Here is a 22,779-nt window from a genome sequence, read left to right on the forward strand (position 1 = left end):
TTTAAGCCCTCACCACACCCACCATTTTGTTTCTCTTTCAGGAGGGTGAGGGGCTTGAGGGCATGGGTGCTGGCAATGAGAATGTTTGTTTGTAGGTGGACCTAATCTTTGAGTACAATAGGATTCCCTTTGTGGGTGGGACAGCAATCACATGACTAGGAATTCAAACTACAGTATTTCTGACTGCAGAGAGGAAAGCTGGTTCACTGTTGGAGGCAACTGAAGTGGACAACTCAGCCCTGCAGAGCCTTTGAGCAAAGAGAGTGGCCTGAAGAAGACATTGAATGACTTGGTTCATTGTTTGAATTGATGCAAAGGAGACTATCATTTGGGGACTTGCAGATGCATTCACAACCTTGAGGTGTGTTAAATCCATCAAGTGCTGCTACAAAGTCAGATCAGCTCTACAAACTCTTTTTAAAGCCTTCAAACATTTGAGATCCTGGAGTATCTGTGTGGACTGGTTCTTTGAAAGGTGAGCTGCACAAGTGGAGCTCTGGTGATTCTTCTATTGGATTACTCTTCTATTGGATTACTCTTCTATTGGATTACTCTTCTATTGGATTACTCTACGCATCTTGTTTAACGAAAGTTGAAAAAACTTTTAGTTTCATTCATCTCTCCTCCTGTTGGCTACAATGGCATGTGTTGATCTGAAAGATGATCTGAGCTGCTCCATCTGTCTGAACATTTTTACGGATCCGGTAACATTGAGATGTGGACACAACTTTTGCCGGGTCTGTATTTATCGTGCTTTGGACACTCAGAGGTCGTCTGAACTTTATACCTGTCCGGAGTGCAGACAGCAGTTCCAGAGTCAACCTGTACTGTTTAATGCTAGGGCTCTACGTAGCATCGCGGAGAAGTTCCTCATTTCAGAGCCCAGTCAGAAAGACACAGGAATGTATTGTACTTACTGTGTGGACTCTCCTGAACCGGCTGTAAAATCCTGCTTGCATTGTGAAAGTTCTCTGTGTGGCAAACATTTGAGATTCCATGTCAAGTCACCAGAACACGTTTTATATGATCCTACCAACTACCCGGAGAACAGAAAATGCTCCATCCATAATAAGATTGTGGAGTATTACTGCACTGAGGACATGGCTTATATCTGTGTTTACTGTATTGCTGTTGGAGAACACAAAGGACACCAAGTAGAGACACTGGATGAGGCCTCCGAGAAGAAGAAGAAGAAGTTGAGGAAAGATCTGGAGATGATAACCTCAAATAAAGTATGGGCTGAGAAACAGATCTGGTGTCTACAGGAACGCACATCAGATGTACGAGAAAAAGCAGACTGTGTAATATTGAGATTCATTGCCCTGTTCAGAGATGTCAAGAGAGATCTGGAGGAACTTGAGAAGAGAGTCCTGAGTGAGATTTCCATGCAGGAGGAGAAGGTCTCACTGTCTGTGTTCAATTTAGTCCAACAGCTGGAGATACAGAAGGAGGAGCTGTCCAAGAAGAAAAGTGATATTGAGGAATTGTGTAATGCCACCGACCCAATGACCATCCTACAGGATCAGAACTCAGACGAAGAGCTCATCTGTCATACTAACCAGCTGGATAATATAGACACAATGATTCCAAGTGAAGGTGATTTCAATGAGGATGCCATCGCTGACAGATTAAACATAATATCTGATGTTATAACAGACATTTACCTCTGTATACAGCAACCAGAAAGTGGTTTACTCGATGAGGAAACAGCTGCTAATGATATACAGGTTTCAAGGGATTTAAAAACTGCCTCTTTTTCAGAAGTAAAATTCAGCCATCCAGAATCTCCGAAAAGGTTCAGGAACTATCAGGTTCTAAGCAGAAGAAGTTTTTCTTCAGGGCGTCATTCCTGGGAGGTGGACACAAGTAATTCCATTGGATGGAGAGTCGGGTTGTGTTATCCCAGTATGGACAAGTCATCACTTGTTGGAAACAATAAACATTCCTGGTGTTTGCGAAGGGACAGTGATGACTATAATAAAATGCATGAACATATGTTTATGCCACTTCCTCATAAGCCAACCAGCCATAGATTCAGGATCTATCTGGATTATGAGAGTGGGCGGATCTCGTTGTCTGAGCTGTGTAACCCGGTCAGACACATCCACACCTTCTCCACCACCTTTACTGAGCCCCTCTATTTTGTGATCAGTGTTTGGCATGGATCAGTGTCAATTATCAGCTAGGGATATATTGTGCGGTATGTGTTAGGCTGCCATACACTATACAATTTTCTGTTCAATTTCTGCCCAATTTCCTTTAGATTTACCTTCATCTATGTAGTGCAAGGGCCTGCCTATTTGGATACAACTGAAAATGTTGTATAGGTTTGACCTCATATTATATGGTGTTTAGTAAATCTAAAGCAAAATTCTCAAGAAAATTGTATAATGTATGGCCAGCCTTATTCTGTGCAGTCAGTGACGGTTTTATCGGTAGACCCAAATCTAACAGTTCAGTTCTTGGCAGATGCTTGGTCTCATGTTGGTTTCATATCTTTCCCAGGGATTCCAGTGGTGAAATCTTTAGGGGGATCCCGTTCTTGTATTACATGTTAATGCATTGATTATAATGGAGTATTGTGTACTATTTTATTTTAAAGTAGTTACATAGTTAGTCTGTCTGAAAAAAGACAAAAGTCCATCCAGTTCAACCATAAAAAAAAAAAAAGTTGTTGTAAAGGTAAAAAGCCTTCTGTGTACAGCAACTCCCCCAGCCCCCTCAATACTTACCTGAGCCCCATCGAGATCCAGCGATGTGCATGACATCCTCAGTTGTCCTGGGTCTCTGCCTCCTTATTGGCTCTCGCTGCTGTCAATCACAGCCTGTCAGCCAATGAGGAGAGAGAGAGGGGGCAGACTAAGCCACGGTTCCATGTGTGAATGGACAAAAGGAGCAGCAGGTGCCCCCATATCACGCCGCCTGCTATGGGGGCATCGACTGCGGGGGGGACCCGAGAAAGTGAAGGATCCAGGCTGCAAAACCACTGCACAGAGCAGCTAAGTATGACATGTTTGTTATTAAAAAAAAAAAGAACCTTTTAGTATTTCTTTAATTTGGTGAGAGCTTTCTTTAACATTGACAAATGTTTCCATTTATACTACTAATGTGTTTCTGTCATAATATAATAAAGGTGATGGGTAAATGATACTTTTCTGAGATCTCTGTTTTTTTCATCTTTTCAATCTCATGTATATATCACTCACATTGAAAGGTATACACGTTCCCATCCTGATTCTGGAGAGTGGATGGAACAAGGTTGCTTCTATGTTTAGGTTCACATCAAAGGTGTCAGCAAAGGCATAGAACCAAGTTCTGGGACACCGGGTGTCTGGATGGCACCATGATTTTAGTTGTTTATTTTTACTCAATAAATGGTTTCTTCAACTGAGGCACCATGCACACTAGCGTTTTTTATAAGCTCAAAATACCCTGGATAAAAAAAAAATGCCAGGACTAGCGTTTTGTTGGGGGATTTAGTAGCGTTTAGGGGCGCTAGCTTTTTTTTCCTACATATACTGTAAAAATGCTAAAAAAAAGCTAGTGCTCCTAAACGCTACTAAATCCCCCAACAAAACGCTATTACTGGCATTTTTTTTTTATCCAAGGTTTAACTTATAAAAAACGCTAGTGTGCATGGAGCCTCAGTTGAAGAAACCATTTATTGAAAAAAGTTGTTAGGAGTTTTTTAGCAGCTGAACTACAAAAACAATCTTTTTTTCCGCTCATAAACGCTGAGGATTGAAAAATGCTAGTAGGCTAAAATAGTGTGCATGGACACATAGGATAACATGATTTAGCTTCTAGGAGCTTTAAAAAAATGCTAGCATGCATGGAGCCTTAAAGTGATTCTAAGGGAAATAGAAATAAATAAATAAGGGGGGAAAAAAAAATATATATATATATGTATATATGTATATGTGTGTGTGTGTGTATATATATATATATATAAATATTTTTTTTTAATAATAAACATGGTATATGTACCTGCTCTGTGTAATGGTTTTGCACAGAGCAGCCCCAATCTTTTTTTGGGTCCTAAACTAATATATGTATAGGGGGGTGGTGTTACTCGTGGGTTATACCATTGGAGGGTGTCATCCCCATCAAAAACAAACAGTGGAACTTTAAATATCCCTCCAATGGTCAAATATACACATGACTTAAATGTTAAAAGAAATGTTATATGTCTTTATTACACTGATTTAAAAAAATTTATTTTATTAAAAATATTTTCATTAAAAATATAGAAAAAAAAAATTTAAAACAGGACATTATTTCTACCACTTGTCTTCCACAAAAATTGGTGGAAGAACTGTAGCCTAGAAGTCCTCAGAGATCTTTGAATGTAAGTTGACGCGTTTCACGGGATGGTCCGCTTCCTCAGGACCTTAGATCTCAGAAATATAGGTACAGTAATCACTTCCACAGTCAGAATTCGATTTCACTTATAAATAGGCATTTTGCTGGTAAGTCAGTGGGAAACTCTGTCCTGGTATGTCTTGGTGGCCCATGAGAAGACCACCACTAGGGAGATGTGATCAGCTAAACAAGAATGAATTACTAATTGCATAAGGATGATACTGATCCTATACCTCATCAACTGTCATTCTCAATAAGGGGCCAGGGAAAAACGTATCAATCCCATATGGGGAAGAGGACTAGTCAAACCACCGCATGGTCCCAACAAACAAGCATCCTGCAAGTTCTTTATGGGTCCTCCACCAGCGGTCCTGGCTCCTCCCCTCTGCCCAGTGCCCCCAATAGCAGACCTCTTGCTATGGGGCACTTGAGCAGGCTCACTCCCGAGCAAAGCTCTGTGTGTCCGTTCACACACAGAGTACGGTTAGGCCTTGCCCCGCCCCAGCTCCCCATTGGTTCACTGGGTGTGATTGACAGTAGCAGAAGCCAATGGCTCCCGCTGCAGTGTGAGCCAGTGAGGAGAGAGAGAACACAGAGAGTCGCTGTTCTCAAACACATCGCTGTATCAAGGCGGGCCTCAGGTAAGTATAAGGGGTGGCTGGTGGGGGGGGGGAGCTGCACCCAGAAGGTTTTTTCCCTTATTGCATAGAAGGTCAAAAACCTTGAGCCTTTGGAACCACTTTAACCAGACATTTGGGCTGGAAGCTGTATATATCTTTATACATATACCTTTTATGTTGGATTAATACCCTACAAACCTTAAGCCAGTCATAGATGGATCGAATCTCGACTGGTTTAGCAGGACCAAAATTCAGTCCATTTATGGCAGCGGTTCTCAACCTGTGGGTCGCGACCCCTTTGGGGGTCGAACGACACATTCACAGGGGTCGCCTAAGACCATCGGAAAACACATATTTCCGATGGTCTTAGGAACCGAGACACCGCTCCTCTATCCGTCTCCAGGTGTGGGCGGGATGACATGCCGCCCGTCATCTGGACACACCCCCGGGATCAATCTTCGCCGGTGATTGACCGCCAGAACTGTAGCTCAGGAGAGGCACACAGGCGGCCAATCACCGGCGAGGAGGTGGAGCTTGGAGAGGAGGAGCCGAGCGGCACCGCGAAGATCGAGCGAGTGAAGAGGAGGAGATCGGCCGAAGAAGGAAGACAGCTGACTGGTAAGTGTCTGTACCATGGGAGAGGGAGGGAGCGAGCGAGCCCAGGCTGGAGCAGGGGTCAGCATGGTAAGTATCATTGGTGTCAGTGGGAGGAACAGTGCCCAATCATTGGTGTCACTAATACCAATGATGGGGCATTATTCCTCCCACTGACACCAACGATGAGGCACGATTCCTCCCTCCACTGACACCAACGATGGGGCACGATTCCTCCCCCCACTGACACCAAGGATGGGGCACTATTCCTCCCCCCACTGACACCAAGGATGGGGCACTATTCCTCCCCCCACTGACACCAAGGATGGGGCACTATTCCTCCCCCCACTGACACCAAGGATGGGGCACAATTCCTCCCCCCACTGACACCAAGGATGGGGCACAATTCCTCCCCCCACTGACACCAAGGATGGGGCACAATTCCTCCCCCCACTGACACCAAGGATGGGGCACAATTCCTCCCCCCACTGACACAAAGGATGGGGCACTATTCCTCCCCCCACTGACACCAAGGATGGGGCACTATTCCTCCCCCCACTGACACCAAGGATGGGGCACTATTCCTCCCCCCACTGACACCAAGGATGGGGCACTATTCCTCCCCCACTGACACCAACGATGAGGCACTATTCCTCCCCCCACTGACACCAACGATGGGGCACTATTCTTCCCCCCACTGACACCACGATGGGGCACTATTCCTCCCCCCACTGACACCAACGATGGGGCACTATTCCTCCCACTGACACCAACGATGGGGCACTATTCCTCCCACTGGCACCAATGATGGGGCACTATTCCCCCCACTGACACCAACGATGGGGCACTATTCCTCCCACTGGCACCAATGATGGGGCATTATTCCTCCCACTGGCACCAATGATGGGGCACTATTCCTCCCACTGACACTAATGATGGGGCACTATTCCCCCCACTGACACCAACGATGGGGCACTATTCCTCCCACTGGCACCAATGATGGGGCACTATTCCTCCCACTGGCACCAACGATGGGGCACTATTCCCCCCACTGACACCAATGATGGGGCACTATTCCTCATTCCTCCCACTGACACCAATGATGGGGCACTATTCCTCCCACTGACACCAATGATGGGGCACTATTCCTCCCACTGACACCAATGATGGGACACTATTCCTCCCACTGACACCAATGATGGGACACTATTCCTCCCACTGACACTAATGATGGGGCACTATTCCTCCCACTGACACCAATGATGGGGCACTATTCCCCCCACTGACACCAATGATGGGGCACTATTCCCCCCACTGACACCAATGATGGGACACTATTCCTCCCACTTATACCAATGATGGGGCACTATTCCTCTTACTGATACCGATGATGGGGCACTATTCCTCCCACTGACACCAATGATGGGGCACTATTCCCCCCACTGACACCAATGATGGGGCACTATTCCTCCCACTGACACCAATGATGGGGCACTATTCCTCCCACTGACACCAATGATGGGACACTATTCCTCCCACTAATACCAATGATGGGGCACTATTCCTCCCACTAATACCAATGATGGGGCACTATTCCCCCCACTGACACCTATGATGGGGCACTATTCCGCCCACTGACACCAATGATGGGGCACTATTCCTCCCACTAATACCAATGATGGGGCACTATTCCTCCCACTGACACCAATGATGTGGCACTATTCCTCCCACTGACACCAATGATGGGGCACTATTCCTCCCACTGACACCAATGATGGGGCACTATTCCCCCCACTGACACCAATGATGGGGCACTATTCCCCCCACTGACACCAATGATGGGACACTATTCCTCCCACTTATACCAATGATGGGGCACTATTCCTCTTACTGATACCGATGATGGGGCACTATTCCTCCCACTGACACCAATGATGGGGCACTATTCCCCCCACTGACACCAATGATGGGGCACTATTCCTCCCACTGACACCAATGATGGGGCACTATTCCTCCCACTGACACCAATGATGGGACACTATTCCTCCCACTAATACCAATGATGGGGCACTATTCCTCCCACTAATACCAATGATGGGGCACTATTCCCCCCACTGACACCTATGATGGGGCACTATTCCGCCCACTGACACCAATGATGGGGCACTATTCCTCCCACTAATACCAATGATGGGGCACTATTCCCCCCACTGACACCTATGATGGGGCACTATTCCGCCCACTGACACCAATGATGGGGCACTATTCCTCCCACTGATACCAATGATGGGGCACTATTCCTCCCACTGACACCAATGATGTGGCACTATTCCTCCCACTGCAAAATTACAGTTATGAAGTAGCAACGAAAATAATTTTATGGTTGGGGGTCACCACAACATGAGGAACTGTATTAAAGGGTCGCAGCATTAGAAAGGTTGAGAACCACTGATCTATGGGCAAGCTAATTGTACCAAAATTGATCCATTGATCGGCTTGGGTATGACAAGCATGTCAAAGTTTTAGAATGCAGTTATTGCCAACGGCTACAGCCACTAACAGTGATCACTGTGTTCTCCTGGGAGGACGGCTCCACGCCCCCACCCCCGCCAGGAGAACACAATAGCTCCTCAGGAGGGATTCCTCCATTAACCGCTTGCCTACCAGGCACTTATACCCCCTTCCTTACCAGGCCAATTTTCAGCTTTCAGCGCTGCCGCACTTTGATTGACAATTGCGCGGTCATGCAACATTGTACCCATATGAAATTTTGACCATTTTTTTCTCACAAATAGAGCTTTCTTTTGGTGGTATTTAATCGCCACTGGGCGCTTTACTTTTTGCGCTATTAATAAAAAAAGTGCAAAAAATTTGAAAAAAAAAAAAGTTTATTTGTTTCTTTTATAAAATTTTTCAAACAGGTATTTTTTCTCCTTCACTGATGTGCGTTGATGAGGCAGCACTGATAGGCGGCACTGATGGGCACTGATAGGCAGTACTAATGAGGTGGCACGGATAGGCGGCACTGATAGACAGCACTAATTAGGGGTCACGGATAGGCGGCACTGATATGCAGCACTGATAGGCGGCACTGATAGGTGACACTGATTATGGGTACTGATAGACGGCACTGACTGGCATCACTGCTGGGCACTGACTGGCAGCACTGACTGGCACAACCCCTGGGCACTGACTGGTGGCACTGACTGGCAGCACTGCTGGGCTGCACTGGTGGGTGGCACTGGTGGGCAGCACTGGTGGGTGGGCACAGGTGGGTGGCACTGGTGGGCACAGGTGGGTGGGCACAGGTGGGTGCACTGCTGGGCACAGGTGGGGGCACTGCTGGGCACAGGTGGGTGCACTGCTGGGCACGGGTGGGCGGAGCTAGTGGGCGCACTGCTGGGCGGAACTTGCAGGTGTCACTGCTGGGCACCGATCATCAGGGCACTGATCATCAGTGCCCTGATGATCGGTGCCGATCCCCGCTCTGACAACTGCCGGTTCTCGGCAGTACTTTCCTCACGATCTGACAGCGTGAGGAAAGTGCAGCCGAGAACCGGCACTTGCATTTCCCTGTGATCAGCGTGTCATTGGACACCGCTGATCACGTGGTAAAAGGCCGGTGGGATCGGCCTTTCACCACATCACGTGATCAGCTGTGTCCGTAGGACACAGCGATCACGGAGATCGCCGGGTGCGCGCCCCCTGGGGCGCGCAGGAGAGCGCGTTCTGGGAGGACGTCATATGACGTCCACCCAGAACTGGCCGGCCGCGGTGAAGCCGTCATTCGGCTATGCGCGGTCGGCAAGAGGTTAATACTGATAAAAATTTTGTAAAAAACAAAAAAAAGATTAAAAGCAATGCACGTCGCCCTGCGCACACCCACACATGCAATCCCATGCCCAGGATGTGCACGTATGTGTAAAGTGCCAGCACACGACATATGGGAGGTATTGCCATGAATATCACAGTGAGAGCAATCATTCTCATACCCAGGGGCGGACTGACCATTCAGGCACTCGAGCAATGCCCGAGGGCCCGGGGTCAGTAGGGGGCCCCATGAGATGCCCCTGGAGCCTTTCATAGGCTTTTTTGGGTGTGGTTTCAGTGCGGGCAAGGACACAGGGGCTCCATGATACCCCATTGCCCGGGGGCCCCATGAGTTGTCAGTCCGCCCCTGCTCGTACCAGAGGTCATAGTTCACTCTAAGCTGATGTTCTGTAGAGGCTTTTAAATCATGGCCTATGGATATTTTTGGGTACCATTCTTTCTCATGACATCATGGGCACACACAATTTTAAGACTTGGTATGTTTGGTATCTATTTACTCGCCGCAACCTCATCTTTTATATTTTACAAAAAAATGGGGAATTACATTGTGTATGATAAACAGTTGCACATATATTGTGGGACATAAAAAATTGCAGCTGCTATCTTTTTACGTGCCGGTTAACATATATGCGGATTGGATGCGGTTTGAACCGCATTCAGTCCGCATGACATGAGAAATAGCAATGCTTCCTATGGTGCCTGTTCACATACGTACGGTGCACTGGCAGTGTGAATTCAGTGCAGATTGGAAAAGAGTCCTGTCCGATTTCTGAGCAGTGTGGTCTGATTCAGGTCCAGATTACAGGCTATTGACTTCTATGGGAACTGCTTCAAAACCGCACATGTCATCAGTTGTGAATCCGGACCTGAACCTGATCTATACGTGTTCTGAACATGATGTAAACCTGACCTGAACCACGGGGAGCATGTGACCTCCTACATGACTGTGCTTGGGTCTAACAAGTAATCAACATGGACAGTCAGATTGCAAGGTGTATGGTGACCCCAAGGCAGCCTACAGATGATATTTTATTTTGTTTAACCACTTGCTGACCCGTCACAGTACATATACTGTGGAGGGGCAGCATGCACAGGCACAATCATGTACATGTACGTCATTGCGCCTGTTTAGGCTAATGCAGCTTACCAGTTCTTAGATGTGATGGTTGCATTCGTTTTCTTTTTTAGGCTTTCTTTCCTTTATTTTAATCTGGGGATCTGTCCAGTGAGTCTGTTGTTTTTCAACAGAACAAGCTCTCCTGCACATGTAGCAACTAGAGTGTTGAGACAAACTATTTACCACTGACAGGGCTGCTTATAATGAGTAACTTTATTTGTTTATGTAAAACCTTTATCCCAAAAGGGAAAAAGAACTGTAACTGCTTGTGTAACTGCAATGTGAGCTGGAGTTTGGCTTTGATTTCTTGTTCATTTTTAAACATGCTAGTACATCTAACACTCCCCTTTCCCCAGGATGACAATGCTGCTGTGCTCCTTCATCCAGAGTGGGAGCGCTCTAATACAGGAGGTGTGTTACTGGTGAGATCATCAGGTGAACACGGGGGGGGGGGAGCCTAAAAAAAGAAAACTAATGCAGCCACCACATTTAATGAATGGTAAGCTGAAGTGTATTTCATGTTTGGTTTTGGGTTTATGGTCACATTGAAGCTGTTAACAATGAACACAATACAAGAAAAAAAAGAGGGTTGGTTGTAGGGGGTGACAAGTCCAATGTGGACACTTAGTTAGCCCCATGTCCCCAGCATTAGCATTTCTCTATCTATGCAGTCATGGCACCATCCTGTTTGCTGCACGCTTCACATCAGCATTCAAGGCCAACTCCAGGCACCAGGAAAAATGACCCTTGCAGTGAGGGCAACTCCCAGCATGCAAGAGCTAAATGCTTAGTAAGTCTAGGAGTAGATGAATAAGATATAATACCTTATCCTTCACTCAGACAGGCTCCTCGCTGTGCTACCCATTTCCCAAAGCCCCTCGGTTAACGTGCCCTAGCAAGAGGTACAGTAGCATCAAGTACAAATCAGGACCAATAGACCAACATTGTACGAGAATGGTAAAAGCTATCCTCAATCTGGAATCAGGGAGAAGAGGAAAGCATCGGGAGAGCCATCCATAGATGTCGGGAGAGCCATCCATAGATGTCGGGAGAGCCACCCATAGACATCAGGAGAACCACCCCTAGATGTCGGGAGAGACACCCCTAGATGTCGGGAGAGCCACCCTAGACATCGAGAGAACCACCCTAGACGTCGGGAGAACCACCCCTAGATGTCGGGAGAGACACCCCTAGATGTCGGGAGAGACACCCTAGACATCGGGAGAACCACCCCATGACATTGGGAGAACCACCCTTAGATGTCGGGAGAGCCACCCCTAGATGTCAGGAGAGACATCCTAGACATCGGGAGAACTACCCCTAGATGTCGGAGAGCCACCCTAGACATCGGGAGAACCACCCCTAGATGTCGGGAGAGACACCCCTAGATGTCAGGAGAGACACCCTAGACATCGGGAGAACTACCCCTAGATGTCGGAGAGCCACCCTAGACATCGGGAGAACCACCCCTGGATGTCGGGAGAGACACCCCTAGATGTCGGGAGAGACACCCCTAGACATTGGGAGAACCACCCCTAGACATCGGGAGAACCACCCCTAGACGTTGGAAGAGCCACCCCTAGACATCGGGAGAGTCACCCATAGACATCGGGAGAGACACCCCTAGACGTCCGGAGAGACAACCCTATTGTTTTTTTCTCAAAATTGTTGGGCTGTGTTATTTATAGCGCAAAAAATTAACAATGCACAGGCGATCAAATACCACCAAAAGAAATCTCTATTTGTGGGGGAAAAAAGTCGTAAATTTAATTTGGGTGCAGCGTTGCATGACCGCGCAAATGTCAGTTAAAGTAACGCAGCGCCATAATGCAAACAAATGTCCTGGTCAGGAAGGGGGGGGGGGAATCCTCTAGAGGGCGAGTGAAACTCACTTTGTGCCTTATCTGCGTTCACCCCCCTGTTCACATCTATGAGGCCGCGTGGGCCGCATTTTGCGCAGGCACAAGAGCCCATTCATTTGAATGGACTCCCGTGCCCGTGATACGCAGAGAAAGAAGTCCTTGCACGTCTTTGGAAAACGCAGCTGAGGTTCCCTGTACGGTTGCGTTTTCCAGTGCCTGCGATGTGCCATTAGAACTAATGGCACCCGCCTGCGGGTCCACAAGTCTCTGTGCGGGTGGTGCGGCTGCACGGATTTTCGTGCGGTTCAGCAGCGGCACTACCCGCACAGATGTGAACCGGGGGTCAATCAGCCTCAGAACCCGTGTCATTAATATGTGTTCGGGTTTAAAGGGATGAGGTGGCAACCCTGGCTCAAAGCACGCATGCATTCCTATACCTTGCACCCCTTTTGAGATGCAGCCCTGGCCACACCCGCTCTTTGCTTTTCTAACCTACTCTCTGAGGGAAAAAACACCCGATTTAAATAGAAGGTCACTGTCCCTTTAATTGCTAGACTGTGCTCTGTACCTTTAATTCCTTCTGTGGGCGGGACAATGGTCACATGACCAGGAAGTCAAACTGTTTCTTGCTGCTCAGAGAAAAGCGGGATCATTGTTTGAATCAACTGAAGTTGAGGATTCAGCTCTGTGGAGCCTCCGAACAAAGAGAGAGGTTTGAAGGACACAATGAATGATCCAAAGAGCGGTGAGATCATTGTTTGAACCCGTACATTTGTCGAGTTGCAGATGTGTTCACGACCTTGGAGCGTGTGAAATCCATCAAGAGCGGCTACAAAGTCAGGTCAGATCTGCAAACTACGTTAGAAACCTTCAGACGTTTGAGATCTTGGAGTTGTGCATGGACTGGTTCTTCGAAAGGTGATCTGGACAAGTGGAGCTTTGGTGACTCTTCCTGTATATTATTCCATCTGTCTTGTCCTCCAGTTTAATTTCTCCTCCTGCCGGCTACAATGGCATCTGCTGACCTGAGAGACGAGCTGAGCTGCTCCATCTGTCTGAGCATTTATACGGATCCGGTAACACTGAGATGTGGACACAACTTCTGCCGGGAATGTATTGACCATGTGCTGGATTCTCAGGAGGCGTCTGGACTTTATGTCTGTCCGGAGTGCAGAGAGGAGTTCCAGGAGCGACCTGTACTGTTTAACGCAAGAGCTCTACGTAACATCGCGGAGAAGTTCCTCATTTCTCAGCCCGATCAGGAAGATACGGGAATCTGTTGTACGTATTGTGTGGAGTCTCCTGTACCGGCTATAAAATCCTGCCTGCTCTGTGAAAGTTCTCTCTGTGGCAAACATTTGAGCATCCATTCCAAGTCACCAGAACACATCCTATCTGATCCTACCATCTTCCCCGGAAACAAAAAATGCTCCATCCATAAGAAGATTGTGGAGTATTACTGCCCAAAGGAAAGGGTTTGTATCTGTGTTTACTGTATTGCTGTTGGAGAACACAAAGGACATCAGGTGGAGTCACTGGATGAGGCCTTCAAGAAGACGAAGGAGAAGCTAAAAAAGGATCTGGAGATGATGACCTCAAAGAAAGCATGGGCTGAGAAACAGGTCCAGAGTCTACAGGAAAGCAGGACAGATGTACAAGGAAAAGCAGCCGATGTAATAGAGAGAGTCACTGCCCTGTTCAGAGATATCAGGAGAGAGCTGGAAGAACTTGAGAAGAGAGTCCTGAGTGAGATTTCCATGCATAAAGAAAAGATCTTACAGTCTGTGTCCAGTATGATTCAACAGCTGGAGAAACAGAAGAACGAGCTGTCCATGAAGATGAGTGACATTGAGGAATTGTGTAAAACCACCGACCCAATGTCCTTCCTGAAGGATCAGAACTCAGACGGAGAGGACCTCTGTCATACTGAGCAGGAGGATAATATGGACTCAATGATTCTGAGTGAAGGTGATTTCAATGAGGATCTCATCACAGACAGACTACACCAATTATCTGATCTAATGAAAGATATTCCCATCTGTATTCAGCAGCCAGAAGGAGTTTTACTTGATGAGGAAACTGCATCTAATCATATACAGATTTCAGGAGATTTGAAAACTGCATCTTTGTCAGCAGTAAAATTAAATCGCCCAGAAACTCCCAAACGATTTAGGAACTATCAAGTTCTAAGCAGGAGACATTTTTCTTCAGGACAGCATTGCTGGGAGGTGGACACAAGTAATTCAAACAGCTGGAGAGTCGGGTTGTGTTACCCGAATATGGACAGGAAATCGTATATTGGGGATAATAAGTATTCCTGGTGTTTGCAAAAGGAATATAAGTATAATACTATACATGGAGGTAAATGTATACCGTTTCTTCCCAAGCCTACCAGCCATAAATTCAGGATCTATCTGGATTATGAGGCCGGGCAGATCTCCTTTTATGAGCTGTGTGACCCAATCGGACACATCCACACCTTCACCACCACCTTCATCAAGCCCCTCCATCTCGTGATCTGTATTTGGAATGGATCAATGACAATTACCAACTAGGAATATATTGTGCTGTATGTTTCATTCTGTGCAGTCGGTGCCCGTTTTATCGATCCACCCAATTCTGATTGGTATTTGCCAAATGTTGAATAGTTTAAGCCCATGTTGGTTTCTTATCTCTCTCAGGGATTTCAATAGTGAAATCTTTACAATGGAATGTTAAATTCCTAATGTATTCTATATAAAGAAGGAACGATGTGGTGGGAACAGCGCAACCATTTTGTTGCAGGAAGTGAGGGTCCAAGGTAATTGGGGACAGAACCAAAAATGATGGTGGAAGTAACACAACCCTGGATTCCCCGAGAGAGACTGTATATAAAGCCAAGAAGTGCCTCACCAGACTCCACCTGTATATAACATATCACCTTCTGGCTGGAGCTCCAAAGACAATTCTAGCAACTTAAAAATGCAACTTATGCAGGCCATAAACCGGAGTTTTTCAGCTTTTTATAGCATTTTTGCATTAGCGTTTAGCTGCGTTTTGACGCATTTAATGGCAGTTCCCCGTGTTTTTCCATGTTAGTATTTTTTAGCGTCTTTTTTTTACCCAAAAAAATATTGTTTTTGGTCAAAAAAAGTCCAAAAACACCGGTTTGCGGCTTTTTACCTTTTTTTTCAGCGTTAGATCATTTTTACAGCTAAAAAACTCCTCTAGAAACCCAATAGCTCTGGATTTTTCTCCATCCAAAAAAACGTTGATTACAGTCTATGTGTGCATGCTGGGGGGTTTACTATCTGTAGAAAAAAAAACATCAAAAGCCAAAAACAGCTGCTGTAAAAATGTCAAGTGTGCATGAGGACCTATTGTACTGGCTCTGACCTGGTAAGAGGAGATTTGATTGGTTGATAGAGGTTGTGGAACTTTAAACATTTTTATTACTCTGAAAATGATGCTCACGCATCGTAATATGATGAGAGCTTACTTAATATTAACACATTTTTTTTATAGATATATCTATACATAGGAAATACATACATGTCAGCTCTATTCCACAGATTTATTTGTAATTTTGTTTTCAGTGGATGACTTTGACTTTGCTGTATGTAAAGTGCTGTAACCCTCATCAACCAATCATCATTTATCTCTTAGTCCTCATGCACACGGGATGTTTTGATAACGCTGGTAACGTTAGCTGTGTAAAGTCACATTAAAAATGCGAGTTTATCACTTTTGTTTAGCGTTTTTGCATTAGCGTTTTGACGCGTTTAGTTACGTTTTCCCGCATTTCGCTGCATTTTTCCACGTTTGCATTTTTAGTGTTTTCTAGCATTTTTATCACCAAAAACAAAATTGGGGGGGTCAAAAAAACATCCAATACCGCTGGTTTGCGCCATTTTACCACGTTTTTAAGCATTTCTACAGCTAAAAAACACTTCTAGAAACCCAATAGTCCTGTATATAAAGTGCTGTAACCCACATCAACCAATCATCATTTATCTCTTAGTCCTCATGCACACGGGACATTTTGATAACGTTCGTAACGTTAGCTGCATAAAGTCACGTTAAAAATGTGAGTTTATCAGCTTTTTTTAGCGTTTTGACGCGTTTAGCTGCGTTTTCCTGTGTTTAACAGCATTTTCCCACTTTTGTATTTTTAGCATTTTCTAGCATTTGTTTGACCAAAAAAAATTGGAGGGGGGGGGGGGGGTCCAAAAAACTTCCAAAAAAGCTGGTTTGTGCATTTTACCGCATTTTTCATTTTTACGGCATTTTTACAGCTAAAGAAAAAATCTAGAAACCCACTAGTCCTGGGGGTTTTTTTCCAGCCAAAAAACATCCCAACCAAAAAAACATTGATTACAGTCTGTGTATGCATGGACACATAGGATAACATCAAAGAATAAATGATGAACGCAAGACAAAAAAGGAAAGCAGCGCTGCACATTGATAATATAGGATAACATGCTGGGGGGGTTTGCTATCTGTAGAAAAAAACGTCAAAAGCCAAAAACAGCCGCTGTAAAAACGTCCCGTGTGCAAGAGGACTTAATGTACCGACAGGATCTGACCTGCTAAGAGGGGATTTGATTGGTTGATAGAGGTTGTGGAACTTTAAATATTTTTATTACTCTGAAAATGTTGCTCCTGCATCTTAATAGGATGAGAGGTTACTTAATAGTAACAAAAAATTACCGTATTTGCCGGCGTATAAGACGACTTTTTGACCCTTGAAAATCTTCTCAAAAGTCGGGGGTCGTCTTATACGCCGGTACACATGTTAGGGGGGCTGCGGCATTAAGTACAGGGGTTTGCAGGGGCTGACGTCTCTTACCTGGATCCAGTCCCACGACGATCCGGTCCAGGAAGCGCGGCGTCTCCTTCAGTTCGGCCACTGGATGTTCGTGCGGCTGCGCGGCTCCGCCTCCTCACCGGTGATTGGCCGCCAGAACTGTAGCTCGGGAAAGGCACACAGGCGGCCAATCACCGGCGAGGGGGCGGAGCCGAGCGGCCCCGCGAAAATTGAGTGCCGGAGCAGCAGGTAAGTGCTCTGTGTAGAGGTGCTGCTGCAACCACATATGCTGGCTGCAGCAGCACCGTACTAGAACAGGGTCAGCAAGTGTCAGTGGGAGGAATAGTGCCCCATCATTGGTGTCACTGATACCAATGATGGGGCACTATTCCTCCCACTGATACCAACGATGGGGCACTATTCCTCCCACTGACACCAACGATGGGGCACTATTCCCCCCCCCCACTGACACCAACGATGGGGCACTATTCCACCCCCCACTGACACCAATGATGGGGCACTATTCCACCCCTCACTGACACCAATGATGGGACACCATTCCTCCCACTGACACCAATGATGGGGCACTATTCCTGCCACTGATACCAATGATGGGGCACTATTCCTCCCACTAATACCAATGATGGGGCACCTATTCCCCCCACTGATACCAATGATGGGGCACTATTCCCCCCACTGATACCAATGATGGGGCACTATTCCTCCCACTGATGCCAATGATGGGGCACCATTCCTGCCACTGATACCAATGAAGGGGCACCTATTCCCCCCACTGATACCAATGATGGGGCACTATTCCTCCCACTGACATCAATGATGGGGCACTATTCCTCCCACTGGTGTGCATTGGAAGAGGGGTAGTCTTATACGGCGAGTATAGCCCAAACACTACATTTTAGCAGGAAAAGTAGGGGGGTCGTCTTATACGCCCAGTCGTCTTATACGCCGGCAAATACGGTACATTTATACTGCTACTGTATTTCTGTCATGTTATCACAGAGGTGATTGGTAGGTTGTCATTGTAAAAATAAAATGTAGTTTTCTGTGATTGTATTGTTTTCTCCATCTTTGCAATGAGTACCTGTCATGTACACACATTGAGGTCAGATGTATAGGGGACTGGGCCAGCACGGCCAATAGCAATCAGCAGGACATAGGAAGATAATAGATGCAATCAGTACACCTTTCCAGCTACTTGACTGGCTGTATTCTCATGAATATGGACTCCAGCTTCATACTCTCAGTACAATCACGTCACTAATTAAAACACAAATTTATATATATATATTTATATTAAAAAAATATATAAAAATAAATATATATTTGTATACAAGACAAAAATTTAATATATAGACCAGATGGTAATGACTGTGCATTATTGGCCAGTATGTACTGGAGTGTCCAGTATCCAGGGGTGTCCCTAGGGTTGGTGTCATCCGATGCGGTAACACTTGGTGACACCCCCTCCGACGATCCCCGCAGGATGGATCGGATCTGCAGACTGAGCATAATGGATCGGACTCCGATCCATTATGCTCAATCCGCAGATCCGATCCATCCTGCGGGGATCGTCAGCTTGCTTTACAACTTACCTTTTCGTGGAGCTGGTCCAGTGTCACCCCATATAGGTTGCATGCCGACGATCCCCGCCTGATGGTTCGGATCTGCGGATTGAGCATAATGGATCGGACTCAGATCCATTATGCTCAATCCGCAGATCCGATCCATCCTGAGGGGATCGTCGGCTTGCTTTACAACTTACCTTTTTTGTGGAGCGGGTCCGGTGTCACCCCATATAGGTTGCATGTCGACGATCCCCGCAGGATGGTTTGGATCTGAGGATTGAGCATAATGGATCAGAGTCCGATCCATTATGCTCCCCAATCCGCAGATCTCATCCATCCTGCGGGGATCGTCGGCTTGCTTTACAACTTACCTTTTTGTGGAGCGGGTCCGGTGTCACCCCGGATGGTCGGTGTCACCTGGTGCTGGCCGCATCCATCGCACCTGCCTCGGGACGCCACTGCCTGTACCTACTGACTGCTTTTTTCTGGTTTATTTGTGCATTCCTATATAATGGTGACCCTTCAATGTTATGTTCAGGAAAGAGAATGGAAATGTATTCAAATAAAGCAGGCCATAGATTATACGGGTGGAAGGAAAGAAAATTGCTCAATTCCATCATCAACATAGTCCCTTTTTGATGGGGGAATCTCTGTTGTGGTCTATCAGTGGGGAGCCTTCCTTGACATCAGAACACAATAGTCACTGTTGGCGGCTATAGCCCCCAGCATGCAAAAAATCTGACAGGTTGGTTGGTCAATGGATCGACTTCAGTGCAACCAGCCTGTCCATAGATGGACTGAATCTCAACCAGTCCCTGCTGAACTGGCTGAGATTCGATCCTTCTATGGCCAGCTTAAAGATGTTCTAAAGGCTGAAGGTTTTTTATCTTCATGCATTCTGTGTGCAGCATACCCCCCCCCCGTAATCCTTACCTGAGCCCCCTCTCAATCCACTGATGTCCACGAGAGCTTCAGCTCTCTGGGGACTCTCACTCCTGATTGGCTGAAGCAGCCATTGGCTCCCGCTTCTGTCAATCACAGCCAGTGAGCCAATCTGTGTGTGAAATTGACACGTGGCTTAGGAGTGCGCCTGCTTGGGTGCCCCCAGAGCAAGCTGCTTGCTCTGGGGGCACTCAGTAGGAGCCATGAGCACCGGTTGGGGACCTGAGAAGAGGAGGATCGGGGCTGCTCTGTACATTACCACAAGTATAACATGCTTGTTCTTTTAAAAAAACAAGACTTTACTATCACTTTAACCATACATGGGGGATTCCATTCTGCTCTGACATCCTATTCGGGGCAAATGGCAGTGTTTGTGTTAAAGTGTTACTAAACCCACCACAGTACAATCAGTCTGTAGATGCAGTAAAGCATGCTTGTTATACTCACTGTGGAACCTAAGAGGTAATTTTCTGCATTGTGTAAAAAGGTTGTTTGATCCTGTCTTCTCGGATCCTCCCCTTCTTTTGCTGTCCCCAATCCATCTGCCAAAGTTAGAGCAGCAGTGGCAAGTCTGCACATGCTCTGTTTGGTGTGTATTGTTACCCAGTGCTCAGCCAGACACTGATAGAAGTCACAAGACTACTATATACTGCTGATGAGAAAAGGTATTTAGCAGTTTATATTTACTAAAATAGTTGCATTTCCATGTGCAGTGTACTGTGGGAGACCAGATATAGTGAATGCAGGGTCCGGGGAGACTAGATATAGTGAATGCGGGGTCCGGGGAGACTAGATATAGTGAATGCGGGGTCCGGGGAGACCGGATAGAGTGAATGCAGGGTCCGGGGAGACTAGATATAGTGAATGCGGGGTTCGGGGAGACCGGATAGAGTGAATGCGGGGTCCGGGGAGACCGGATAGAGTGAATGCGGGGTCCGGGGAGACCGGATAGAGTGAATGCGGGGTCCGGGGAGACCGGATAGAGTGAATGCGGGGTCCGGGGAGACCGGATAGAGTGAATGCGGGGTCCGGGGAGACCGGATAGAGTGAATGCGGGGTCCGGGGAGACCGGATAGAGTGAATGCGGGGTCCGGGGAGACCGGATATAGTGAATGCGGGGTCCGGGGAGACCGGATATAGTGAATGCAGGGTCCGGGAAGACCGGGTAGAGTGAATGCAGGGTCTGGGGAGACCGAATATAATGAATGCAGGGTCCGGGGAGAGCGGCTATAGTGAATGCAGGGCCCGGGGAGACCAGATACAGTGAATGCGAGGTCCTGGGAGACCGGATATAGTGAATGCGAGGTCCGGGGAGACCGGATATAGTGAATGCGGGGTCCGGGGAGACCGGATATAGTGAATGCAGGGTCTGGGGAGAGCGGATATAGTGAATGCGGGGTCTGGGGAGACCGGATATAGTGAATGCGGGGTCCGGGGAGACCGGATATAGTGAATGCGGGGTCCGGTGAGACCGGATATAGTGAATGCGGGGTCCGGGGAGACCGGATATAGTGAATGCAGGGTCTGGGGAGAGCGGATATAGTGAATGCGGGGTCCGGGGAGACCGGATATAGTGAATGCAGGTTCCGGGGTTTGGCAACAACTTAAGCTCACCACACACATTACAATCTCCTTTAGATCTATCAAAATCTATGAGGCGCAAGGACCTGCCTGACTGGATACAAATGTATTGGTTAGACGAAGTAGGTCCTCATATTACATGTACAAAATACGGTCACTGCCCCAGTCTATAACTGACCTTGACAGCAAGGAGCACATGGAAGGGCGACGCATGTCAAACAACGAAAAAGAAAAATTCCCAGCTCTAACTTGCCAGCCAGCCTGCAAACAACCCGAATTAACTTTTCTAACAGTATGCGGTTTAGTTAGCACACATTTGCAAATACATGCGTAAGCTACAGAGACACGTCACGGCACCCCAGCATTCTGTAGGTCATAACTCTCCAATTTTGAGAGCCCCCATAGTAGAGGCACATGTATTTAATGGATAGACCCAGGGCAGGTGGACCTGAGGGAGCCCACCCCTCCTTAAAGGTACAGGAGCGCGCCGGACACCCAGCATGTAGCACAATGGCAGCCAAGGTGTCCAGTGCGCCCCCTCGACCAACAATTCAACAGTACAAAAAATGGCCACTGCCCCAGTCTATAACTGGCCTTCACAGCAAGGAGCACATGGAAGAGCAACGCATGTCAAACAACAAAAGAGAATAATTCCCAGCTCTAACTTGCCGGCCAGACTGCAAACAAACCGGTTTTGGCTGGCAAGTTAGAGCTGGGAATTTTTCTTTTTCGTTGTCCCTCATTTTACATGGTTTTGGTAAATCTGAAGCTGATGGCACCAAAATTGTGTAATGCCACCACCCCCCTCGGCTTGATGCGTTTGGGTCCCCTGTTCTGAGCCTCCACTCCAAGAACAACTTCGGCCCCACTGACACACCTGGATTGAAGGTAAAACACCGCAGGTATGTACAAAGACACCAATACAAAATACCTTCTTCCTGGCTATATTTAAAATCAAAGAATGAACACACATCTGCTTAGAAATAAATGTATTTATTGTATTGGCAAGAGCAGAGCTGTAGATAATCTTTTCTTCTGGGGGGTGGGGGGTTCAGCTTGCATTTTTGATGCCCCCCCCCAAAACTTCTCTCCCTTGAAGGAAGGGAGGGGTGGAAGGAAAGAAGGGGTGAGTGGAAGGAAGGAAGGGGTGAATGGAAGGAAGGAAGGAAGGGGTGAGTGGAAGGAAGGAAGGGGTGAGTGGAAGGAAGGAAGGAATGAATGAATGAATGGGTAAATGGAAGGAAGGAAGGGGTTAGTGGAAGGAAAGGGTGGGTGGATGGAAGGAAGGAAAGAAGAGGTGCAAGGAAAGAAGAGGTGGAAGGAAAGAAGGGTGGATGGGAGAGGGGGGATGGGTGGAAGGAAGGGAGGGGTGAGTGGAAGGAAGGAAAGAAGAGGTGGAAGGAAGGAAGGGAGGGGTAGGTGGACGGAAGGGAGGGGTGGGTGAAAGGAAGGGAGGGGTGGAAGGAAGAAAGCAAGAAAGGAAGGTGTAGGTGGAAGG

At 47.0% G+C, this 22,779-nt stretch overlaps 2 protein-coding genes across 2 annotated transcripts; both read left to right on the plus strand.

Annotated features, from left to right (window-relative positions):
* Positions 1–3,092, plus strand: LOC149452227 (E3 ubiquitin/ISG15 ligase TRIM25-like). The gene has a single exon (XM_089689592.1). It carries the CDS (start codon positions 639–641, stop codon positions 2,184–2,186), a length of 1,548 nt encoding a protein of 515 aa, XP_089545718.1. The 5' UTR covers positions 1–638; the 3' UTR covers positions 2,187–3,092.
* Positions 3,093–12,990: 9,898 nt separating this feature from the next.
* LOC149452228 (E3 ubiquitin/ISG15 ligase TRIM25-like) lies at positions 12,991–18,241 on the plus strand. The gene has a single exon (XM_089689606.1). It carries the CDS (start codon positions 13,397–13,399, stop codon positions 14,939–14,941), a length of 1,545 nt encoding a protein of 514 aa, XP_089545732.1. The 5' UTR covers positions 12,991–13,396; the 3' UTR covers positions 14,942–18,241.
* The last annotated feature ends 4,538 nt before the right edge of the window (positions 18,242–22,779 follow it).

Source organism: Staurois parvus, unplaced genomic scaffold (genome assembly GCF_062004578.1).
Source record: "Staurois parvus isolate SC_StPar_1 unplaced genomic scaffold, SC_StPar_1.0 ptg000487l, whole genome shotgun sequence".
Taxonomy (NCBI): domain Eukaryota; kingdom Metazoa; phylum Chordata; class Amphibia; order Anura; family Ranidae; genus Staurois; species Staurois parvus.

Excerpts from the sequence above, each read along its gene's own strand:
- LOC149452227 (XM_089689592.1), top strand. The coding sequence starts at position 639 with ATGGCATGTGTTGATCTGAAAGATGATCTGAGCTGCTCCATCTGTCTG.
- LOC149452228 (XM_089689606.1), top strand. The coding sequence starts at position 13,397 with ATGGCATCTGCTGACCTGAGAGACGAGCTGAGCTGCTCCATCTGTCTG.